We start from the raw sequence: 22,661 nt of genomic DNA on the forward strand, positions 1-22,661 counted from the left end.
GGAGAGAGAGTCGCAGGCAGAGGTAAGCCAGAGACGGTACGGTGTGGGGCTGTAGCTACGGTGTCAGCGGCAAGTATGAGAGGAGACAAGTTTACGAGCTGAAGCTGGCTGATTGACAGCCTCTGTCGCATTCTGTGGAGGGACCACTTGTACCGGCGGACGTCGAGAAGACGCGGTGTAGCCTGTGCGACTAAAAAAACCTAAACTAAACCTTTAAAAACAACTGGTGGACACACGGGGTTTGTGGATAGACGTTGGCAGCGGCGGCGGCAGGAGCAGGGAGAGAGTGTGAGTGCTTTGGCGGCGTTCCCGCTGCTAGAGAAACATGAACAAAAACCACCGAGTGCCGAGCAGCCGTTCTCTGAATGCAGTGGAGGTGAAGAGCAAGGTGGGTACGGACACTTATTTGTCAGGTATCCTTCCAGTGTTTGTACTCCAGACAACCTTCGTCCTCATTAAATCCACTCTTGCTAATTTAGCCTGCTAAAGAGGCTTGATAGCGGGTTATTATGAAGCAAGGCTTATAAACTTTAAGAGGAGCTAACAGTTTTGGTTTTTTTCCACTGTGACCACCCGAGAATTTGGTTACAATTCTTAAAACTTTATTGGTAACCGTGGCGTAGTTTTTTGGTCGTTTTACGTCTAAAGGCTAGCTAGTTTGTGACAAGGTGGAAGGTTTTTGTCAGCTGACTGCGCAGTGAGCCAGTGTCACCTGTCACAGCCTTCTCCGCCGTACTCTCCTGCTCGTTTACCGAGTACTGACTTCAAGTTTGACCCAACTCTTTAACTTAATCAAATCTGCGTGAAAAGTTTACTCAAATTACCAAAAGTTTATGTCAAATTACCTCGGTTAAAGGTGATAGTCGTTGCCTGTCGCGTTATTTGCCTGCGGTTACAGGTGTCACACGGCCTGCGTCAGGCTCGTGGCTCCATCCGCGCCCTGCTGAGGCTTGACCACACATAAGTGTAATGAATAATGACTATATTGTTCTAGAAGTTTTTGCACGCGTCGACACAAGCTGTCAAATATTTTCAGCTACAGCACTAATTTTGCCTCCCTACAGTAGTGCAATAACTATTGTTATTATTTACTCAGCTATCCCGGGTTATTTAAATTCTTTTGACTCTTCTGAGTTAAGATTGTCTTCCTTATGTCCCCAACCACTTATTAAATTAACTCTGCTTTGCACTGATGCATAAAATAACTGATTAAGCTGGGAGATCATCTTTTGTCAGCGCTGAGCAACAGTAACCACAACAGCTGGTACCTCTCACTAACGCTACCAATGAGGCATTGTGCTCTATCTCAGCTACAGAGCTGCCTAAAGATTAGGCGTCCAGAGCCATTGATCCAGTCAGTCCACAGGCTTAAACAGGTAAACCAGCAACATGTTTGTGGGGATTGCTGAAAGCACACTGTCTTTGTAATAGCTGCAGGATAAATATTCTGTGAGGTAGCTTGATAAAAGCTTTATCTGCAAACCTAGAGATACACAAAACACGTGAATAATTTACCACACGTGGTGTGCTTTGGCTTACGCATCAGTACAAAGTAGGCTTATCAGGCACTGTTTCATACCCTGGTTTCGGCCATACGTCACACCTGTGTGTGTATTTGTGTGTTCATTTGCAATCACATGTGAACGCCTTTCTGCCCCATCCCAGTTTGGTGCAGAGTTTCGTCGGTTCTCTCTGGAACGGTCCAAGCCAGGCCGCTTCGATGAGTTCTACGGTCTCCTGCAGCACGTGCATCGCATCCCCAATGTGGAGCTGTTGGTGGGCTACGCTGACGTGCACGGTGACCTACTGCCCATCAACAATGACGACAATTACCACAAGGCCATCTCCACAGCCAACCCTCTACTCAGGCTGTTCCTCCAGAGGAAAGGTATGCACAGAGGAAGTGTTTGGACAAAGTGTCCCAAGTTTTCATTTGTTTGCTTGGTTACACCTGCTTTGCATTGGAAATGCAAATACAGTCATTAGCATTGAAAAGCACAGCTTAGAAATATGTGATAGGCTATTGACTATAGCTGTGACAGAGTTATAAAAACTTAAGTGTCACTTTACATTGTCAGTTTTTAGGCTACTTGTTGTATGTTTCCATGTTCAGCTAAACAAACTACTAAACCGCTGGCCTCTATTTTTTTCCTTATTGATTTCTAGTTAACTAAGGTTAGGGGCCTTTTCAATTCAATTTTATTTATATAGCGCCAAATCACAACAAAAGTTGAGAGGAAGAATGCACTTGAAATGAGGAGCTGAGCAAAACAACAAGAGTAGACGAATGGAGTTCACTTTGAGTTTGTCCAGTAGACTGTTCTGTATTGCAGCTTGGTAGCTGCATGGCAATTATTTTTTTACGTGTCTGACTGTTTTGGAAATACGGGTTTCAAGTATTTCGAGCAGTGTTTCTGTAAACACTGCTGCTGTAGTTTCTAACTTCCTTTGCTGGCTCTGGTGTAATCATTGCCAATATTTCTGCCATAATTGCTCTGCTTTTGCAGTTCCCCTTGTAGATAAGTTTTTTATCTTTTAGCTAATAAAGGAAGAAGTTGTGGCTGCTCTAAATTCATGCTCTCAAGTATGGCTTACCTTTATTTCATGTGTATGATTACTGCAGGTCTTACTATATCAACCTTGGTGTCTGATATTGGCATATTGCCAATTAACATGGCATTTACTGATGTCAGTGGTCGACATTAATATGTTCTGTCTCCAAGATTTCACACGAGCTAAGTGATTGTGTTACAAAAAACTGAAAGGGTCAGGGTTTTTTTTTTTTTGTTGTTATCATGGAGTAAATGAGGTATAAGCAAGAGCAAAAGTAAAGTAAATAGATTTGAAAACAAAATGCTGCTGTTGGCCCATAATTTCACAATCAGTGTATCCATAGTGATTACATAAACATGTTTCTGTCAGAGTATGCGTACAAAGGTTTAACCTCTCCTTTGATTTTGGAGTGTATTCCTAATCACTAAGTTGCTAAATGTGACCTGTTGAATGTGGGGAGGACCACAGGGTCTGCCTGTGCCTGTTGTGTTTAAGCCTGTGCCATATGACCCTATAGAAGCTAAGCCACTTTGTCAGAAGAAGATTAGTGGGGTCAGTGTGTATCGCTGCATGGGACTGTGTTTCAATTACATGCTCCAGACACTAGCCCCACACTGGGCTCACTGCTGCTCACATGAAAAACGCATGAAAACACCGCCTCGGCAGGAATCCCAGCCAGAACAAAAACAGAAGACAGACGCATTAATGCAGTCATAACCCCCTGCAGACCCCCTGACCTGAAACCCTGGTTTCCCTCCTGATTTGTCAGCAGGGAAACCCCCTTACTTTACCGTTAAGCACCAGTTGGTCTGAACATATAAAGCCGTGCATTGTGTGGAAGCAGCAAATTCGCAGCTTATAGATAATTTATTAAATCATATATCTGCAGGCACTGGATCTCATCTCTGATGATGGCTCTATAACAGGTTAATGGCTTGTCCATGTTGGGGCCAATGCGGAAGCTTTTTAACACTCAGTGCTTGTTTATCTGGAAAGCTTCTTACATCTTTTAGAACCCCGATCTTTTTGAAATGAGATGTCTTGTGTTCCATTTTGGATAAATAGTATTACTGAACTTAATGATCTTGTTACCATATCTGCATGTGACCCAACAGCCAAATGAAAAATCTTCATATGAACAGGTAGTTATAAATAGCATAAGGATCATGAGGTCATGATCCCTACCACAGTGTTTAGTTGTGTTTGTGTTTAGTGTACCTCACTGCATCAGTTCAGAAGTTTAGCAGTCCAGTCATCAGTTCAATTCGAATGCTATTAGACTTCCGTGTCCTTTAAGACTGCAACTGAGTAATTATGTAAATGTCTCAGTCAGATGTGATGTGATTGGTCATTATTGCATAAGAGCAAGGCTTCAGACAAAGTAGCAGTGGGGGCCAAATTATGTTCCAACTAGGCTGGTGTGGAATAGTGCAGTGAAATCCTGCTGAACTTGGACTGGGAAAGAAAACTTGGAGCTAAAAGAACAAAAAACTGCCCACAATCTCCACATTCAGGGATTTGGATGATTTGTGTGTTTATTTTAAAAGTGTGTCTAGTCTGTGCACTGTAGAGCTCATGCGTATAATGAGGGTTATTTTTGGCACTGAATTTTATTTGTCTCAGAGACTAAATCTAGGCTGTGTATACCCTAGGCTGGGCGCTTTAGGTTTCATCCACTCGTCAGCGTGCAGATGGTTCGATGGATACTAGGCTGCAACTGTATGTTGTTGTCTGGTTGTTAAATAATGGCTACATTGTTGTTTTTCTGCCTCTGTGCTATTCAGCCATTAATGTCTTATTGTTCACTGCTGAGAAATGGCTGAAATGTTTGTGCCTCTGTTTTTGACTACTGGTCATTTTTGAAATCGCTTCAACGCACAACAAATACAACCCAGCAGCACTGGGTATTCCCTGACACCCTCCACCCCCACCCCTCCATCTGTGAACAATGTGTTGATGACTGTTGGGCTGGCAGTGAGTTGTCCACTGTTTACTGGTTGTCATGGCACCCCTAAAGAGGCCTGCTCATAGGTGGATTAATGCTGCAAAGCATGCTGGGAGCATGATTGCTAGCATTTGCAAAGACTGTCTTTGTTGAGGTTTTTTGACGACTTCACTTGTTATTAATATATCTCATGCAGTTGTAACTACTTAGAGGTGTGTCTCTCTCTCTCAGAGACTATGTATAAATGATAATGGGTAAAGCTGGGTTAAAGTGAGTGAGTTAGTGATTAATGCTATTAGTTGTTCTCATGTAAGCACTTTCTGTCTTGGTTGCTGACAAAGTGCAGCTTTTGGTTTCATTTAGGCTTTTTGTAGCATGTGCAGCCATGTAGGATGGTGCACTGTTCTGCTGGAGGAGACAGCTGCCATCAAGGAGTGTTGCTGCCATAAACAGGTGTGCCTGGTATGCACAATAATTAGATGGGTTGTATGTGCCAAATTAACAGTTTTATGAATGCCAGATTTCCCAGCAGAAACATTACACTCCAACCAGATAAGCAACAAGATAATCAGCCTGTTTCACATCACCTCTTAGTGGTTTTAATTCAGTGTGTAGCCTAGCCTGTACTACATTATTAACCTAATACCACCACTCTTATAAAGTAGTAAAACAAATTGTGCACTGATGTAGGTGTATTTGCAGTAAGACCGTTTTAGCCAGTACATCTGCCTGGATGCCTCATTATTGTAGCTCTGTTTTACATTTTCAGAAGCCCCAGGATGTTTCAGTCTTGAACTGCTCCAGTTTATAGTTGGGTTGCAACTTGCTCAACAAAATGATGTGCTATTTCAGTGGTTTTGTTGGCCTGTGTATATTGAGTTAGCATTATTATTAAATACTTCTTTTCAGGGAAACAGGAAAATGAGACACACGTTCAGCCTTGTGTTTAATTGTCTTTAAACATGGCTGACAGAAGAAGTTCTCCCTCAGTTTGACAACATGTTTGTCTGTATCAGTCATCCAGAACGCCTTTTGTGCTTGTATGCACACAACTTTCAGAGTGTCCAGGTCGTCATCCATGTAGCAGTAGCAGCTTTCAGGCAATCCCAGGGTGTGTGTTTGTTCAGTGATGTTGCTCACTGCTCTCACAGTTTCAGCTCCTAACTCTTATCCATTAACGTAAAGGGGAAAGGTATAGGGAGGGACAGAAATGACTGTATTTGTGTTTCCCAGCAGGGATTGCCTTTTAATTAGTAACCAGTGAATGAGTCACCCAGCCAGAGATGGAATATGTTCAGTGTGAAAGTACACCTAGCCTGCAAAACATGCAAAGTCTCTGAATATGATAAGAACTTGAACCTGAATCTGCTCGGCACTGACAGGGAGTGATAATGAAAGTGCACTGAGACAGACATGGAGTGGGAATGTGACATTCACAGAAGAAGAAAGGAGAGATAGACTAAGCATAGGATTTCAGATTAAGTAAGGACACCACAACTAAAGAGATGCACTTTTACTGTGGGTTTGAATAGAAAGGATATGCTGAAGAGAGATATGGTGGCAGGTGTGAAGGATGCCATTTCCCTGAGGAGCTCTTTCTGTAAAAATAACAGAAATTAGCCACCCTTGATCTGGATGTGAGGTTTTCTACAGTGCATGATGTATTCCCCAGGATGCTGTCTGTGATGAGTGAGGGGATGATGAATTTGTAGATCTTAAGGAAGAATGTGTGGAGGAGGAGCAGAACTTGAGCTTAATAAGAGATTGGAGGATGAAAGAGAGAGGGACAGTAAACAGTACTAAAGAGGGAGTAATGTATAAGGCTTTGTTTGGGCAATGCATGTAATTAGAGATGTGGGGAGATGAGAGGGAGTAGTGTTAGTGCGATCGGAATGCAACAAGAGGTAGCAAGAGAGGGAATAAGTGAGTGAGGGAAGAGGATAGCGGGAATAGTATTAGTGAGGGAGGAATGTAGAGTGAGGCCCACGCTGGGGAGGGTGGGCGAGAGAGAAAGAAATGGAAAGGAAGAAGGGAGGAAGATTGAACGGAGGGGGGTTTGGTGGAATGTGGCCAGCTTCTGATCACGTCTGCTGGCTAGATTAGACAGGACAGCAGGCCAGGCTGGACCCTCAGCTCCACAGCTCAGCTCAGTCAACAAGGTAGACAGAGGAAGAGCAGAGAAAGGATAAGGAGATCAAATAAAAGTAAGCAGGGACATGGAGGACAGAAATGAGAGAGGTGAGCCAGATCCCTGCTCGGTCTCTCCTTTGAAACCTGACTGAATGAGACTATGCAGGCTGCAAGCAGATGGAGGAAGAGCAGTGGTGACAGCAGGAGGCCAGGCTCTGTTATATAGAGGCTGTCAGAATTCTCAGCTTAGGGTTTGTTAAGGAAGATGAATGAATAAATGAATGGGTAGAAGGAGGGAAGGAAATGTGTTGACTGCATGAGAAATATGAAGAAGGGAGAAACCGCACATTCAATTAGGAGAAGGAGTTGGATGACGGGGAGGGTGAGGGTTGGGGAGTTGGGAAAAGTGGACTGTTTACTGTTACAAACCACAAAGAGTAAACTGATATGGAGAGGTTATAACTGAACTGTACTAGTCGGAGAAAAGATCAGGGAGATACGCACACTGTGTTATGAGATGTGATTGAACTTTGTCGGCTTGGCACATTTTAGAAGTACGTGATGATATGTTGTAGTTGTTCTCATGAGTTGAAACAGAAACTTCAGACACGCGTGTTTGTTTATGGTTTTCAAATAATTTACACAAAGAGAGAGCAGTTATTTTTGTTATAATGTGAATACCATGGATGTACTATGAAATATGTTGTTTTCCACTCAATGTCAAGATAATTTCCCGGATAATTTATGATCTTTAGACTTTTAGTTTCACTTGCAAGCAGAAAGATGTGCTTTCCCGATTTTTAATTAAGCCATGTGTCCCCCTGGGCTTTAAACTACAGAGATATTGATCTGAAGCGTGATAACCAATATGCTTATCTGTGATTATTATTATTATTTAAAATCTCACCATTGTAGCATATTTACCCTGGCTATGTTCTGACATGCAGCTCCCAAAAGCTGTTGCCTAACCACCTTCACTGTTTGTATTCTTTCTTTCTTTCTTTCTTTCTTTCTTTCTTTCTTTCTTTCTTTCTTTCTTTCTTTCTTTCTTTCTAACAGAGTTATATGGAAGTGTTGATATTATAGGATAGGTATGAGTTAGGGGTGGGCGATATAAACGATATACGATAGAAACGATATAAATTTGGCCAACGATAGAGATTTTGACTATATCGCTCTATCGCGATAGCGCATGTTGATGATGTCATCAAGCTTCGCCTGTTTTGGCCGAAAGCATCGCAGCGGCTACAACCATTATCATCTGCAAATTATGGCGTGCGACAGTCATAGCAAAGAGATGAAGCACTTTTGAAATATGGGGAAAGCCAAAAACTGCGCTTCCTCCACTTCCGTAACATTGATTCATTAATGTTGAATTCTCTCGCAGCTGTTCTATTTCCATGTTTTTGCAGTATATTAATAACTAACCTCGTATTGTGGATGAATAATCTCAGTTGTTCTCCTGACTGAAGTTTGGCCCGTGTATAGCATCCTGCTATGCGATTGCATTTGTCCCTGACCACCAGAATCCCTCACGTTAACTTTTATGGAGTGGAAAAAAAGTTGGCGTTCATCCTCCAGCTTCACTGTGCTAATGTTATACTAACATAGCTGTGTCGCAAGCAATCACGTAGCACAACATTATATACCAGGTAGTCCAACTTCAGTAACCCTGCAAACGCCACTGCTGTTTAGTTTTCTGTCTTCATTTATGTTGGAAGTGGTAGCAGAGCTGTACGTTTTATTTAGGTTCAAAAATCTCTCAGTCAGAACATGGTATGTCATGTTTAGGTGTAAACTAGCGAGCTAACTTCCTGTTAACTTTAACTCCGTTAAATGTAATAAATTCTGTTTTCATGGATGACTGGATGTTAAACTTAATTGTTACACCCGATAAAGCAGCAACACTGATCATTTTATTAAAGATGAAAGACTTTAGACCGTTTTTAACTCTCGGTGTTCGTTTGACTTTGGGACCTGAAGATGACGGAGTTTTGGACCCAGATTACTCCGCGAAGCTCCTCACTACGGCAGCCGTAATGCTCTGACAATCCATCAAAACATTTTTAACAGATTTCTGCACACCAAAATCGGTTCGAGGTCAGTAAGCACAACCAGAATTCATACATAAGGCACACTCTCGATTTTTGAGGTTTTAAGTGTGCCTTATAGTGTGGAAAATACGTTATACAGAAGAAAAGAATATATCGTGATATATATCGTTACCGCACATGCTTCAAATTATATCGCGATATGAATTTTAGGTAATATCGCCCAGCCCTAGTATGAGTCTATCCTAAAATAACACTTGAATGACCATAACATAATGGAAGATTACATGTCATTTTTTCCCTGCACATGCTGACTGTAATGAGATCCCTTTGTAACATGATTCCAGCACAAACAATATTTCCCACAGATTGACTTTGAAAGGAGGTAGACTCACTTTTTTTATGTTATGAAATCATTCCATTTTTAAGTTTCTCTTTTAAGTAAATAGTCGCTAGATAACACTTTGTGAAACAACGAGCAGTGCAATCATCTGCTTCTCCAGTGAGTCTCTGACAAGCAAATTCCAAATCTCCACGTTTTGTCCTTGAAATGGTTTGTACTTTGTCACAGCATAGATTTTTGGCTTGTCATAGTAGAGAAAGTCAAATCATGACTAAAATTATTTGTGATTGGTCCCTTATTTTCATTTGAGCCAGCATAAACAGTCCCCAGACTTTGAAAGTGAATCAGCTGAATTCGTCACTTGTATTTTTCCTACAGTGAGATCTAAAACAGTCATCTGTAGAAAAAAGTCCCGTTTGAGGCCCTTATCTAATTTGATTCTAAGAATATATCCTGTTTATATGTTTATATATCCGGAACAGTCTGGACCTCCTCCACCCCACACCATTGAGGAACGCCGGTGGGGGAGGCGGCGGTGTCGGTCAGGACCGTATCCCAGCTGCCAGCTTCTCAATATGACGCTCAGTCTGGTCCTGCTTTTCTTCCCGCCGGCGACGTGACACCACCGCCTGCTCCTGTTGTGTGGCCGCGAGTTCAGCCACCATTCAGGCCAGCGCCTTCCCTGGCTGACCCAGTCCTGGGTCTGCCGTGCCCCCTTTCTATGTTTCGGCACCACTGTAACAATCACACGGCAGACATATCCATAGTTTCATGCTTTTCAGTGTCTTGCTTTTATTATCACTCACGGTTGCTTGTTTACACACTGGCTGTAGCTTTTTAGCTCACAGCCACACACTCCAACAACAACAATAACCAGACCTTTTATGCTGGTGAGGCACGTTTGCAGATGCCGTGCAGGTGTGTCCATCGCCCCTGCAGCAGCACCATGGCCCGCCACAGAGACAAAGAAGGACTCAAGCTGAGAGATGGGCCGCAGTGACTAAGAGACATGTTGAGTGAGGGTAACAGGAATAACATCTGGAGGACAAGGTCAGGAGGTATTACAGGAAAGAGAGAGGCATCTGTGCCAGCACAAAATAAATTGATGGAATTGCTGAATGCTGCAGGAACAAGACCAAAGCACGCATACATGCATACTGAGAGTGTGTGAGCTGGCAAATAAAGTGTGTTAATTCTGCATTAAACCTATTAGTTGTACAGGGTGTGGGCCATTTATATGGATACACCGTAATAACATGGGAATGGTTGGTGATATTAAAGTCCTGTTTGTGGCACATTAGTATATGTGAGGGGGCAAACTCCTCAAGATGGGCGGTGACCATGGTGGCCATTTAGAAGTCGGCCATCTTGGATACAACTTTTGTTTTTTTCAATAGGAAGAGGGCCATGTGACACATCAAACTTACTGGTAATGTCACAAGACAAACAATGGTGTGCTTGGTTTCAATGTAACTTTATTCTTTCATGAGTTATTTACAAGTTTATAAAATGTGTTCAATGTGCTGCCCATTGTGTTGGATTGTCAATGCAACCCTCTTCTCCCACTCTTCACACACTGATAGCAACACTGCAGGAGAAATGCCAGCACAGGCCATTCCCATTTTATTACGGTGTATCCATATAAATGGCCCACCCTGTACATTGCTTCATTACAGCTGATTCCCCCTCCAGTTTTGGTCTTTTTGATAAATGGCTGCTGTCAAGACAGGGTAATAAAGCAGGGCTGATGTGTGTAATGGAGAATTCATGACAGATCGTATGAAAAGGCTTAGGAGCAGGCAGTCATGTTCATGACCGGAGTCTTTTAAATAATGGATCTAATAAGCAATTACTCAAATTGACAACTCAATTCTACATGAAGACTTCCTTTGCTCAAGCTTGCCTCATACCTCTACAAGTCTGCACAGCCTCCCTCCTTCTATTTCTTTCTCCTTCCCTATCAGCAGAATTAAGGCACTTTTTATCTGAGCTGTGCCAGGAAGGTATGCTCACCACACCAGGAATAGCAACCCTCTGGGAATTTACTCCTTTGAAAGTATTTTTTTTATCACCTCCTGTCCTCTTTGTGTTTTTTCTTCTCTTTTTCTGCATTTTGTGTCTCTCCTTCCTGCTTCTTTTTTCTGTTTTTGGCACCATCCCTGTTTTTTCTCATCTGTCCAAGTTCACACTGACACACACATCATGTACTCCCCCTCTCCTCCCCCTCTCTTGTATCGTTCTGTGTCGGGAACAACGCAGCACCAGCTGTGTGGTGAACATCCAGGCTTGTCATCAACAAACCTGACTGTTTCCAGAACACCACAACCTTCACCTGCTCGTCTTTTTCTTTGCGCTATTCTTACTCCTATCCTTGAGACATGCCATACGTTTTATATGGAGGGTTGGCTTGATGGACAGCACTTGTTAAACAGTTTTACTCTCATCTGAACCACTGATGAGTGCACAACTATCCTTTTAAAAGAATATAAACATAGAGCCAAAAGTGTTGGCTACAGTAACTGGACTGATGATGGCAGCTCTTGTAGCTCCTTCCTGATCTTGTTCTTCCACCCGAACATGGTGTCAGGTTTCCCTGACGCTGCACCTGGGACAACTAATACAAGGAAGTAATGGATTTAATGTCACTGTTGTAGCAGGGAAAGCCTCTTGTCCTCCAATAATGCTGGATAATCATAAGTATAGTCACTACTGAACAGGTCAGCATCATTAGAATAAATGCAGTAATGCTTTACTAAAGACAGAAGTACATTAATGTCCATAGAAAAAGGTGCAGCTCAACAGATGCACCGATGCATAATTGTGTAATATAGCCTATTGTTTTTCACCTGTTAGAGTCTATAATAACAATAATAATAAAGCTGGAAATTCTGGTGTGAGCGGATATGGCATGTTGTGATTGCCCACACATATCACTTCTGTGCGAGTAATACGGTCAATTTGAGAGTACAAAGGTGGAGCATGATAGATCCAGGGCATTTAAAAGTAGAGTGTTAGGGCAATGATGCAGTTGACCTGTGCGTGCCATTTGAAATGAGTGACCTCCTCTCCGTAGGCAGAGATGTCATAGTTCTTTCAGTGTCAGGATGAAGATGCATTCGTTGTTCACCCTGTGCGTGCTTGTGTGCGTTAGTTACATGCTACGGAGAGGGGTGACTGAGCATCACTGCATGTGTCCTCACTTGTGGCTATGTGCTGCTGGGTTGTCATTTTCTCCTCCACTGCTTCGCTTCCTTTGCTCCTCACTAACTCCATTCAGAGTGTGGGAAATCAAAGCAGCCACTGCATATTTGAAATACCTAACCTGTTCAGAGCCATGCCAAGTGTGGGGATAGTGATTATGCTTTCTATTCAGAGTTTGTGAATCATATCTCAAATATGAGCGCTGATACCAGTTAAACTGCATGATTACTGAGCAAGGAATAAAGCTAGGATAGCACCGGTTTGAAATTCTGGACCGACACTTGTCATACATTTCTAGTTTTGAGCCAGGGGAAGCAAAGAAGCTAGTAAAGAGCTGTTTTAAAATCTTGAACTTGTCTATTTATTGTTTTTTGTTTTTGTTTTTTTTAATCATGTGTGACGAACCCAACTGTTACCTTATGTTATGGAGAGAAGCAAAAAGGACTTGGGAGGACATTAAAAGAAACATTTTGATAGCTTAGCGTTAGGGACTCAGTGATGACTTAACTGGAAGTCGACAAGCCTTCACAAAGCTTTGAGCTGATATTTTTCATAATGGAACCATAAGCAGCTATAACTGACATCTTCCAAACATTTTCCCAGTATGGTTAGTGTTGGAGTCTGTCTGTGTAGTTCTTTGGCTGAGAATAGGAGATTGTGGGAAACCAACCAGTGGAGAGGCTACAGAAGCCCATTTACACACAAAATCTTCCAAAATCTAATGGTGCAGCTCAGTGGCCATAATGTTAAGTGGAATGTTGATTGGTTTAAATGGCTGGCTTGAACAGAAAGTGGAGTTTACCACAAAAATGAAGAGTGTCCTCTCTGCCTACAGGACCACCAAATCACAAACATCCGAGTAGCTCACATTACTGGTTGTTCCATGTATTTGTCACACGGCCACAGATGACAGCACACAGCTGCGCATGTTGATGTGGGTCTGTATGGCTTTGTGTTGCACTATGTTGCAAGGACCTCAACTTGATGCAAAAAAGAGTGTAGTGCCTAGAATATCCTCGTAGTTGAAAGATCATTCAGTAAAAAGCTAATATTCCTAGAGCATGACTGATATCAAAGATTTTTATGCTCCATAATGATATCTGACGATTTAATAATCACCAAAATCCAATATGTCAGCCAATGTTTTTTTTCCCCCTTCTTCTTTCAAACATACCACAAAATCCCAAAACAAATTTCACTAACATTTTTTGTGTTTACTTTTTTAAGCCATATTAAGATAATATGAGGAGTTGCAATAGAGGGTGGCTCAAGAGTTGGGCAGGTCTACTTATCCGTGGCTCCTCCAACATCCATGCTGAAATGTCTTTGGGCAAAGTACTGAACCCTGAGTTGTCCCTGATGCATCTGTCAGAGCGTTTGAACGTTAAGTTAAAGGTGCTTAGTGTTGTATGAATGCGTGTGAATAGATGAAATTTGAAATCTAAGGCTCAAACCAAGAACCCAAATATTCAAAGTTTTGACTGCCAAATCATCTTTTCTCATCATTTTAAAAATGCATACCCGTGGTATGTGAAGACTGAAAACTTGATCAACTTGGCAATGAATATACTAGCATGTGTTTCTCATTCCTGGCTGCACTGATTTATTGCCAATGTGTCCATAAATTTTATGAGTTTAAACAGCAGCCTTGTGATAAATATCTTCAGAAATCTGAACATTATAAAATATTTCTGTTTCCTGCCCTTATAGTCCACCTCCAATGGTTTAATCATTAGCCAAATCAGTCACATACCTCTACGCACTGGACCACTGTCAAGCTCAAAGTGTTTACCAAGGACTGAGGGAATAAAAGTGATGTATGCTCAACATATGCAAACACACTCAACAGCAAACACAGAACTACCCTTCTGAATTTCTTAAATAAAGGAAGGAATGGAGAACTTTGGGATATGGGTGACAGACCCAAAATAGACCCAAACCCTTTGAAGCAGCTGTTCTAGACGTTGTCCTTCTTTAGGTATGCTCTAAATATTTAACTATACACTATTCCCCAAGCTCTGTGGTGAGTTGTTCTGGGCTAGCCAGTTGTAATTGTCGCTCAAGCTAATTATTATTATTTAAATTATTTCAACAGACATAAATATGATAACGCATTAGATTTTTTGATTTTTAATATACACCATATAACCCACTTAATATATGTATATACATAACATAATTTATTTTTTTTAAAAGTGTGGACATTTTGTAAAAAATGATTATTATGTTGACGTTATATCGGTATCTATGAGCTTATTTCCGAAGAATGCTCATTACCAGCTTTTTTTTCTTGAGCTCACAGTTAAAAACTATTCTTATATTTCTTATATGAGGGGAGTTATTATTTCATGTCAGTGCAAGCCTTAAAACATCAAACCCATCTGAGCCTAAACAGTAACACAGGAAATCACACACAATATTTTTTAAATACTTTTTAATAGTATTTTTTAATACTAATATCTGTACTTCTACTTAAGTACAGAATCTCTGTACTTTTTCCACCTCCGGTGACCTAATAATTTTAAAACTTGGTCATGTTTATTATAAACATCCACCTAATTGCTCGATTGAACAGTCTAAAACATGTTTTACCAAGTCCTGATTTCTTGTTTTTTTTTGCATATTTGTCACAATGAAACTTTCATGAAACTTAATTTTTTTTTTATATTAGATAGAGAACCTAAATAATACAAAATATGTTTTTTAAATGATGATTTCATTTTCATTTAAGTCGACAGGTTCTTTTTAAGTGATTTCTTGATACAGCAGGTCTGGCAGTAATCAGGCCTAGATCTGGCTAGTGAAATTGGTGGATAAGCTTTCCAAAAATATAGTTAATGACAGGTAATTCATCATTTAATAAAAGGGGGGAAATTACTTCTTTCACACAGAGCCATGTAGGTTTGGATAAAAACAAAATAGGACCTCCTTTTACCCCCATTACCTTATATATTATTGGTTTAGCAATACTCTATTAAAATTTGTTTTGATACCATCCATGTGGCATCAGGAAGTTTGTTCTTTTGAGTATTAAATTAGACTAATCTGGGAGTTTTACTCTAAAAATAAAAAGAACAATAGAAGATAAATTCCGTAAACATGAAGTGCTGTGTAGTATATTGTCTTGCCTTTTGTGCCTGCTTGTGTTTTTGCAGATTCTTGCATATGTTGCATACTGGTGATCTCAGAAAGCGGTATGAGTGTCCACCATTTGATACCAAAATAGCGTTTCTTAGTTGTTCTGAGGGCCTGTGAGTGGCCCCGAGGGACCGCCATATTCTTTTTACTCAAATATAACTCTATTGTCAGGTCTGGTCCTTTCATATGGTGCAGATGGAGAGATGGTTTAGATGAAAAGAAGTCTAGAGAGAGTGAAATGAGATGTGGAGCTGCGCATGACTGCACTGCAAGAACAACCTCTGTGTCGGCTGTGCAGGGACGTGCATATATGCGCATGCGCAAGTGTTTCAAAACATCCATCTGTGCACTATTTGCATATTGCTCTTTGGAACAAGAACCTAGCACGCATGATGAAATGTGTTTTAGCATTTACCTAGTTCTTCGAAGAAAGCTGTATTTCTTCTTCATGTGGAAATGAGCCATAAGATCAAGCCTGGCAAAGATATAGTAAAAGTGTATACACTAACTCTTGCCTCATGGGAACTGAAACATAAGACGGCCACTCTTTCTCGGGACAGTCGATCCTTTGTTTTGGCTTTCGGGATGGAGAGGGGAGTGGTGAGGTGTGTACCTGTCAGAACCTGAGAAGCTGAATCCTTATCAGACACCCGAGTGGATTTTTTTCCCAGATTACTCAAATACATGTTCAGAGGGAGAAACAAACTGTGAGGGGAGAGGTATTCAGTGTAAGACTGACAGTTTTTTTCCCTTTTTTTTTCTTTTCTTTTATTAATAGCGCTCTTTTATCTAAAAGCAGAGTTTACAAACTGCTGTCAAAACAGGAAAAAATTATGAATTTGGAAAAGGTGGGCAAGTTAAAGACTCATTCAAAATAGAGATGATAAAAATATCACCAGAAACAGACAAAAATAGGGACTGGAGAAGAGGCGAAAGAAGAGTATGAAAGATGTTAATGTTTAGCTTCTTGTATACTGGTTAACTATTCGAGAGCCAAGGGTCATATTTTTCCCTCTGTTACCTTGGCCAGCCTTGGGCCTTGTTGTAATGCCACCCATGTCGGGACTTTTACGAAAAGGCAAGCATAAATAGTGCCATTAATGTTATTGTTTGTATTGTTTTTATTTTAAAAAATAAAGCCTAAAATATTTTTTTGCCATCTTTTGCTCCCCACGGCATTCAAAATGGTACTGAGTATTTTACTGGTTATCAAGTTTGAAATTATAGTACTGTTAAAAAAAACCCTACTCCACAGATGCCAAACTTATTTTACATAGAGGTTCACATACAACCCACTTTGATCTTAAGTGGGCCAGACCTTTTAGTCTGTCACAAAGTTTAACCATGCATTTAACTCATTCACTGCCAGGGTTTTTGAGCATTTTTACTCATTTTTGAAGAGCCACAGAAAACTGTGTGTTATGATCACATAAACGCTGAACCTACCAAAATGAAGAACAGACTCTCTTCTTCCATCCAAAAAAAAAAAGCTTGTTTCTACCATTTTCCGTTCTTTAGTAATCAGCTGTAGAAGAGAGGTGGGTTCCACCAAAAATGCCTGTTTTGACCAAAAAAAGGGAGAAAACGAGCTTTTTGTGAAAAATACATTTCAAGCAGTCTGATGTTCACTGACAAGCTGCCCGAGGTTGTATTCTAGCCCCTCCCATTGAAAACGTAATTGACGTCTATAGACGTCAATGGCAGTCAACGTAAGTTTTTCAATTGACGTCTATAGACGTCAATGGCAGTGAATGAGTTAACTACCCATTGTAAAAAATAAAACGACAACAAAAAAACAAACCTGAAATTTCTATTTCTTAATTGTTTTCTGTTATATAATATATTATTTACTTTTTAATTACTTTGGTGATTCTGGCCCCTGGGTCTTGTATTTAGCATCCCTGCCCTACTCATTCCTGGTTGTGAAATTTAAAAGTGATAACTTACCAAATTGTATCAAAAGAAAAAAAAAATTAATCTAGAGCTTGTCTAACATGCTAGTCTCCCATCAGTGTCCTTTCAAAGATCACAAGCATTTGCAGACAACCAGAAAAAGCTGCTGGCCTCAAAGCAAAGTTAAGCCTTCTTCCAAAGATAGTAGCTGACTGCAGTTACAGAATGGCAGTAGTTTAATGGATGGCACAAACAGGCAGAAAGGGAAGCTTATAGGTTGTAATGCTGTTTGCAATGCAAGGACAGTGATTGCTTTCACTTTGGTTTTAATTGAGCTCTGTTTTTAGATTTCATGAGGCAAGCAGTGCCTGTCTTGCTTGCCGTGGTGGAATTGTACTGCATTGTATGATGGTGACAGCCAAAACACAACAGTGTTTTTGTTTCAAATGTGACCTTTGTGTGATGTAAAAAGTTAGACGGTCAGCATTTGCTTTTTTGTAAGTGACATGATAACATTGATATAATTTAAGCCAGGAGATGCTTAGCTCGTCTTAGCTCAGCCTTGCTTAGCTTAATAGTTAAATATGCAACCTAACAAAAATTTGCCTACTAGCACTTTTAAAGTTTGTTAATTAAGATGTAATATTTTTTAAATTTATTTTTTGAACTTTGGTATGGATTGGATGGAGTCCAGGAAGTCACCACAGCAAGTAATCCATAGTGTAGCACCCCATACAAATGTGTACTACAACTTTAAGTCCCCAGCCTTTGTTCTAAACTCGCTGTGGATCAGGGCCTAGCCTACTGCAGTGCACTGACAGGGTCATGGCTGCTATGACTCCTAAAGCATCTTTATCATAGCAGTGGTGTGTGCATAATGAAATTAATGCATCCATTAATATTATAATTATAATTTAGAATTGCATGTTCTCTTTGCAAATTAATACAATAATTATTACATTACTATGAAAATTAAATTTCTTCCCTCCAGTGGTGATAACAGCATAACTGAATGTAATGCTTTGTTGTATGCCTGTACTCTTCTTTGCTCATTTTAATAAGGGCACTCTATTTATTTATTTATTTTCAATGAAGATGCATATCCAAGGCTGAGAAAACAGATGCATGTTGACGATCTGATACCAAGAATATGCCGATTAAAATCTTGTGTGTAATATATTTTATCTACTCGGTTCATGAGATTGTATGCAGCATAAGTAAGCTCATTTGTGGGTGGCTGTGTGTCAGAGAGAGCTGATGGGAGTTGACTTGAGGTAGCTGGTGTGCCATTTTGCATCAGTACAACCTGAGGGGAGCTATAGGGATCAGTGTCTTGTGTATGTTTAGCACAGACGCCCTGCAAGTATGCCTCAGGCTGAGAGCAAATCATTATTCATTCTTCTAAACTGCATGATGCAACACTGTGTCAGCTTGAATAACAATTTGATGTGTAATGAGCCTAGTGTGGTATTACTGAAAAAATTAACCAGCTTTTATTAACATCCTCTTTGTTTCTCTGTTCCTCTTCTATTTCTCTACTTCCTGTCTTCTACTTAACAGAGGAAGCTGATCATGGAACATTTGGTACCGATTCCCTGACCAGGAAGAAGAACACTGTGCTTTCTGCGGTTCTTCTGCGGCCTGATCACAACAAGAAAAAACCTCCAGTGATAATCAGCCTCCCTAAAGACTTCCGGCCTGTATCGTCCATCATCGACGTCGACATCCTCCCAGAGACGCACCGACGTGTTCGTCTGTACAAGCACGGCCAGGAAAAACCACTGGGTTTCTACATCCGCGATGGTTCCAGTGTACGGGTCACCCCACAGGGCTTGGAGAAAGTCCCAGGAATATTCATCTCTCGCTTGGTGCCAGGCGGGCTTGCGGAGAGCACCGGCCTACTGGCGGTTAATGACGAAGTGCTGGAAGTGAATGGTATCGAGGTTGCTGGGAAGTCGCTGGATCAGGTGACAGACATGATGATCGCCAACAGCCACAACCTCATCATCACCGTAAAGCCTGCCAACCAGCGGAACAATATCGTTCGTAGTGGAGTAGGCGGAGGAGGGGGTGCAGCATCTGGTAGTTCAGGACGCTCATCAGACAGCGGCGCCAGTTACTACGGCTACTCGTCACACAGTGCTGCAGCCTCCATACCACCACACATCATCCAGAACTTCCCTGTTGGGGAGTTGGAGAGCGATGAAGATGAAGAGGACTTGGTAATCGAGGCTGGAGGCGAGGCTGAGCCAATCAGACATGTGGCCTCCAACCACAGCATGAGCTCACTGCCTCGTTACGAACCACACCTCAACCTCCGCACCGCCACCACTTCCACCTTCTCCATTAACACCAATGGGACCCTGCCCACCAGCGGCAGCAGTAGTTCCCTAAGCAACATCAAGGCTACAACGCCGTCCCCAGACAGAGCCATGGAGAGGGGGAGTTTGGAGGAGGACGGTACTGTTATAACGCTGTAGACTGGACATTCTGGACATTTTACACACTACACACTGGAGACCAGAGAAATAAACACTCTTGTACTTTAACACACATGGAGGGTTGATGGAGAAATCAAATAAAACCCAGGAACGTACAGTTCCATCTCACAGTGACTAAACCTGAGAAGCACAAACATACGTCTGCGTATTACATCTCGACCTACTAAATTTGTCCTTTCACATCAAACACTACACCCCCATACTTTGCTCTTCTGAATGCCAATGACCACATATTTGTGCCATAGCAGTGACAGCCCCCATTCCTGGTTCTGCAGCCACAAAAACAACAACAGAAAACCCCCCTGAAAATGTCCACTGTTTCTGTTTATTCTAAACGCACCTGTTTTTAATCCCATAACTGTTATTCCGCCGAACTTCCTTTAGCGGGCAGAGATAGGAAGCCCATCCATACCCATTACATATTTCCTCTTTTTAAGTCGTGCTAACAAGCTAATATCACCCGTAAAGCAAAAACACTGTTTTTTCTTTTTCTCTTGTCACTCTGAAGCATGCTTTGATCGCCTGCCTTCTCCCAGGTAACCACAGCATGAGTGCAGAATTTTCCCTCACAAGGCACAGCAAACAACTATGCTGAGCTCTGGAAAAAAAAAATACACACACACACACACACACACACACACACACATATATATATATATATATATATATATATATATAAAAAAATTATTTTTTTTGGGAGGAGAATCCCATATAGAAGAAGTATTGTTTTCTTTGTGCTGGCTCAGATGGCATTAAACACTGCTGTCTATACTTGATGTGACAATGACTGATAATGAAAGATTGGTGATTTTGATAAATATTTGCACATCTTGTCCTTGGGCTTTTCCTATCCTGTCTTTATTATTATTATTATTATTATTATTAATACTTGGATCCCGCAAGTGACAGTGCTGTTTTTTATTTGACCAGTTAGAAGTTGTTGGACTAGGAAATCTTCTAGTTAATTTCCCTGTTGTATTTCATTCATATTGAACTTTTCCTTATCACGACAAGGGCTATTTCCCCTGCTGCATGTATACAGAAGAAACGATGTGAATGGGATTTTTAATTTAGTTTGCAATAGTGTTCCCCTCTTCCTTCTTTTTGGACCATAACTCAGTACATCTAATCTGAGTGCCGTCTCATTGCAACATGTCTTGCTTTTCATTGTATTATTATTGAATTCAGTTAATCACTTAAGATAATGTAACTTAACAACTGTCTTTACAGTGGCTACTAAGGACCCCAAAGCACTTTACACAACCAGTCATCCACCCATTCACACACACATTCACACACTGGTGATGGCAAGCTACATTGTAGCCGCAGCTGCCCTGGGGCGCACTGACAGAGGCTGACATGAAGGAGTGGGTTAAAATGAATGGCTCACATAGTCAGAAGTGAAAAACTTCCTGGTTCCAAAGTACGCCCTTGTAGGACTGAGTCACGGTGAAACAAACACACACGCAAGGCAAAAGCTGATTCACTCTCTGTATTTGATAAAGGTGAGGCAGGGCTGGCTTGTGTACAGAATATCTTGGCCCTGACCTGCATTTTTGTGGTTTCAGTAGGATGATTTCTTGTCTGTAATGAACGTCCGTTTACTTTGATTTTTTTCTACCATTCAGTTTGAATTCACTCAGACATTTCACAATGTCTGAGTGAAGAAGTAACTCTCACAGTTCCTGTTCATAAAGCAGATCCACAACATTTATTGAAAGCACACTATAGATCCACCATTACCATTACAAGCTGCTGCCTCCCTGAAGTGAGAGCAGATGGTCTATTATTTCTTTCATTGATTTTTTTTTTTCCTGTTAAAAGTTTTAACCCTGACTTTAGCATGGATTTTATCTCACCCACAATATCATGGCTGGCACACACTGCACTTCCAGTGAAACACCACTGCACTAATGTTTATCATTTATAGCTCTGTTTATTGTTTATTACACAGTGAATCATTTACTAGAAACCTTCACACAGGTTGTGTATAACCACCCACTTGTTTATTGTAACTTATATGTGTAAGGTACTGTGTTTTGGGCCTTTTTATGGTACAGCACATGCTGGTGGGACTTGTCTTCTTTCATTCCCGATCTTAAAGCACAGCGATGAGTCGTACTTTGGATGGAAGGCTTTTAGAAGTCACTGTTAATTTATTTCCTCTACTTTTACCACAGGACACTGGGATTGTAACCACAGCAACATTTTTATTTATTCTCTAATCAGATGTCGGCATATTTTTCTTTCTTTGTACACATTTTATGACTTTATTTTTATAACTGATATATTGTTTATCTGTGATTGTTGTTTTTGGTCATAAATCTCACGGTACAGTAGATTTTTATTGTCCATTAGAGATGATTTCAGTAGGTGATTTTACGGTTCTGGCTGAAGCAACAGGAGAGTCTGTGCAAGACATGACACCATTATTGTTTTTGTTTTTTTTCATACTGTGAATTATGATTTCTGTGGAATAAAAACATGTATTAAAGCAACCTTGAAACAGGCTAAATGTTTTACTCTGTCAGAAATTTTTTAAGTGATCGAGCAATGATTGTTGCTTGCCAGATAAATTCTATGTTTTAGACTTGTAATGAAGATTGTCTGTCAGTATTTTCATATTGATGCTTTTATTTATCTATATATATACCTGTAACTGCTGATTGGAGGAACTGGATAAAATATAAAATAAACTAATATGTAGCAATAGTCAGTGGTTGGATTTTGTTGCGGCCTAAATCAAGGTTATGGAAGCTGGGGGTCTGTCTACAAATAAAAACTGTTACAAGTGGCTGAATTTTTAACCAATTTGCAAGCAGGTCTTATTAAAAATTCAGTTGCTGTTACATCCTGCTTGGTTCTTGTTCCCTCCTGTGCTGCTCCAATTAAAAAAAAAAAAATCC

General features: G+C 40.8%; 1 protein-coding gene across 1 annotated transcript; it reads left to right on the plus strand.

The window, feature by feature from the left end:
* On the plus strand, nucleotides 1–22,467 carry pard6b (par-6 partitioning defective 6 homolog beta (C. elegans)). Its single transcript, XM_004565481.6, has 3 exons — nucleotides 1–388; nucleotides 1,666–1,888; nucleotides 18,815–22,467. The coding sequence occupies exons 1-3, from the start codon at nucleotides 326–328 to the stop codon at nucleotides 19,732–19,734; spliced, it is 1,206 nt and encodes a 401-aa protein (XP_004565538.1). The 5' UTR covers nucleotides 1–325; the 3' UTR covers nucleotides 19,735–22,467.
* Nucleotides 22,468–22,661: the final 194 nt, after the last annotated feature.

This window comes from Maylandia zebra, linkage group LG20 (assembly GCF_041146795.1).
Source record: "Maylandia zebra isolate NMK-2024a linkage group LG20, Mzebra_GT3a, whole genome shotgun sequence".
Taxonomy (NCBI): Eukaryota; Metazoa; Chordata; class Actinopteri; order Cichliformes; family Cichlidae; genus Maylandia; species Maylandia zebra.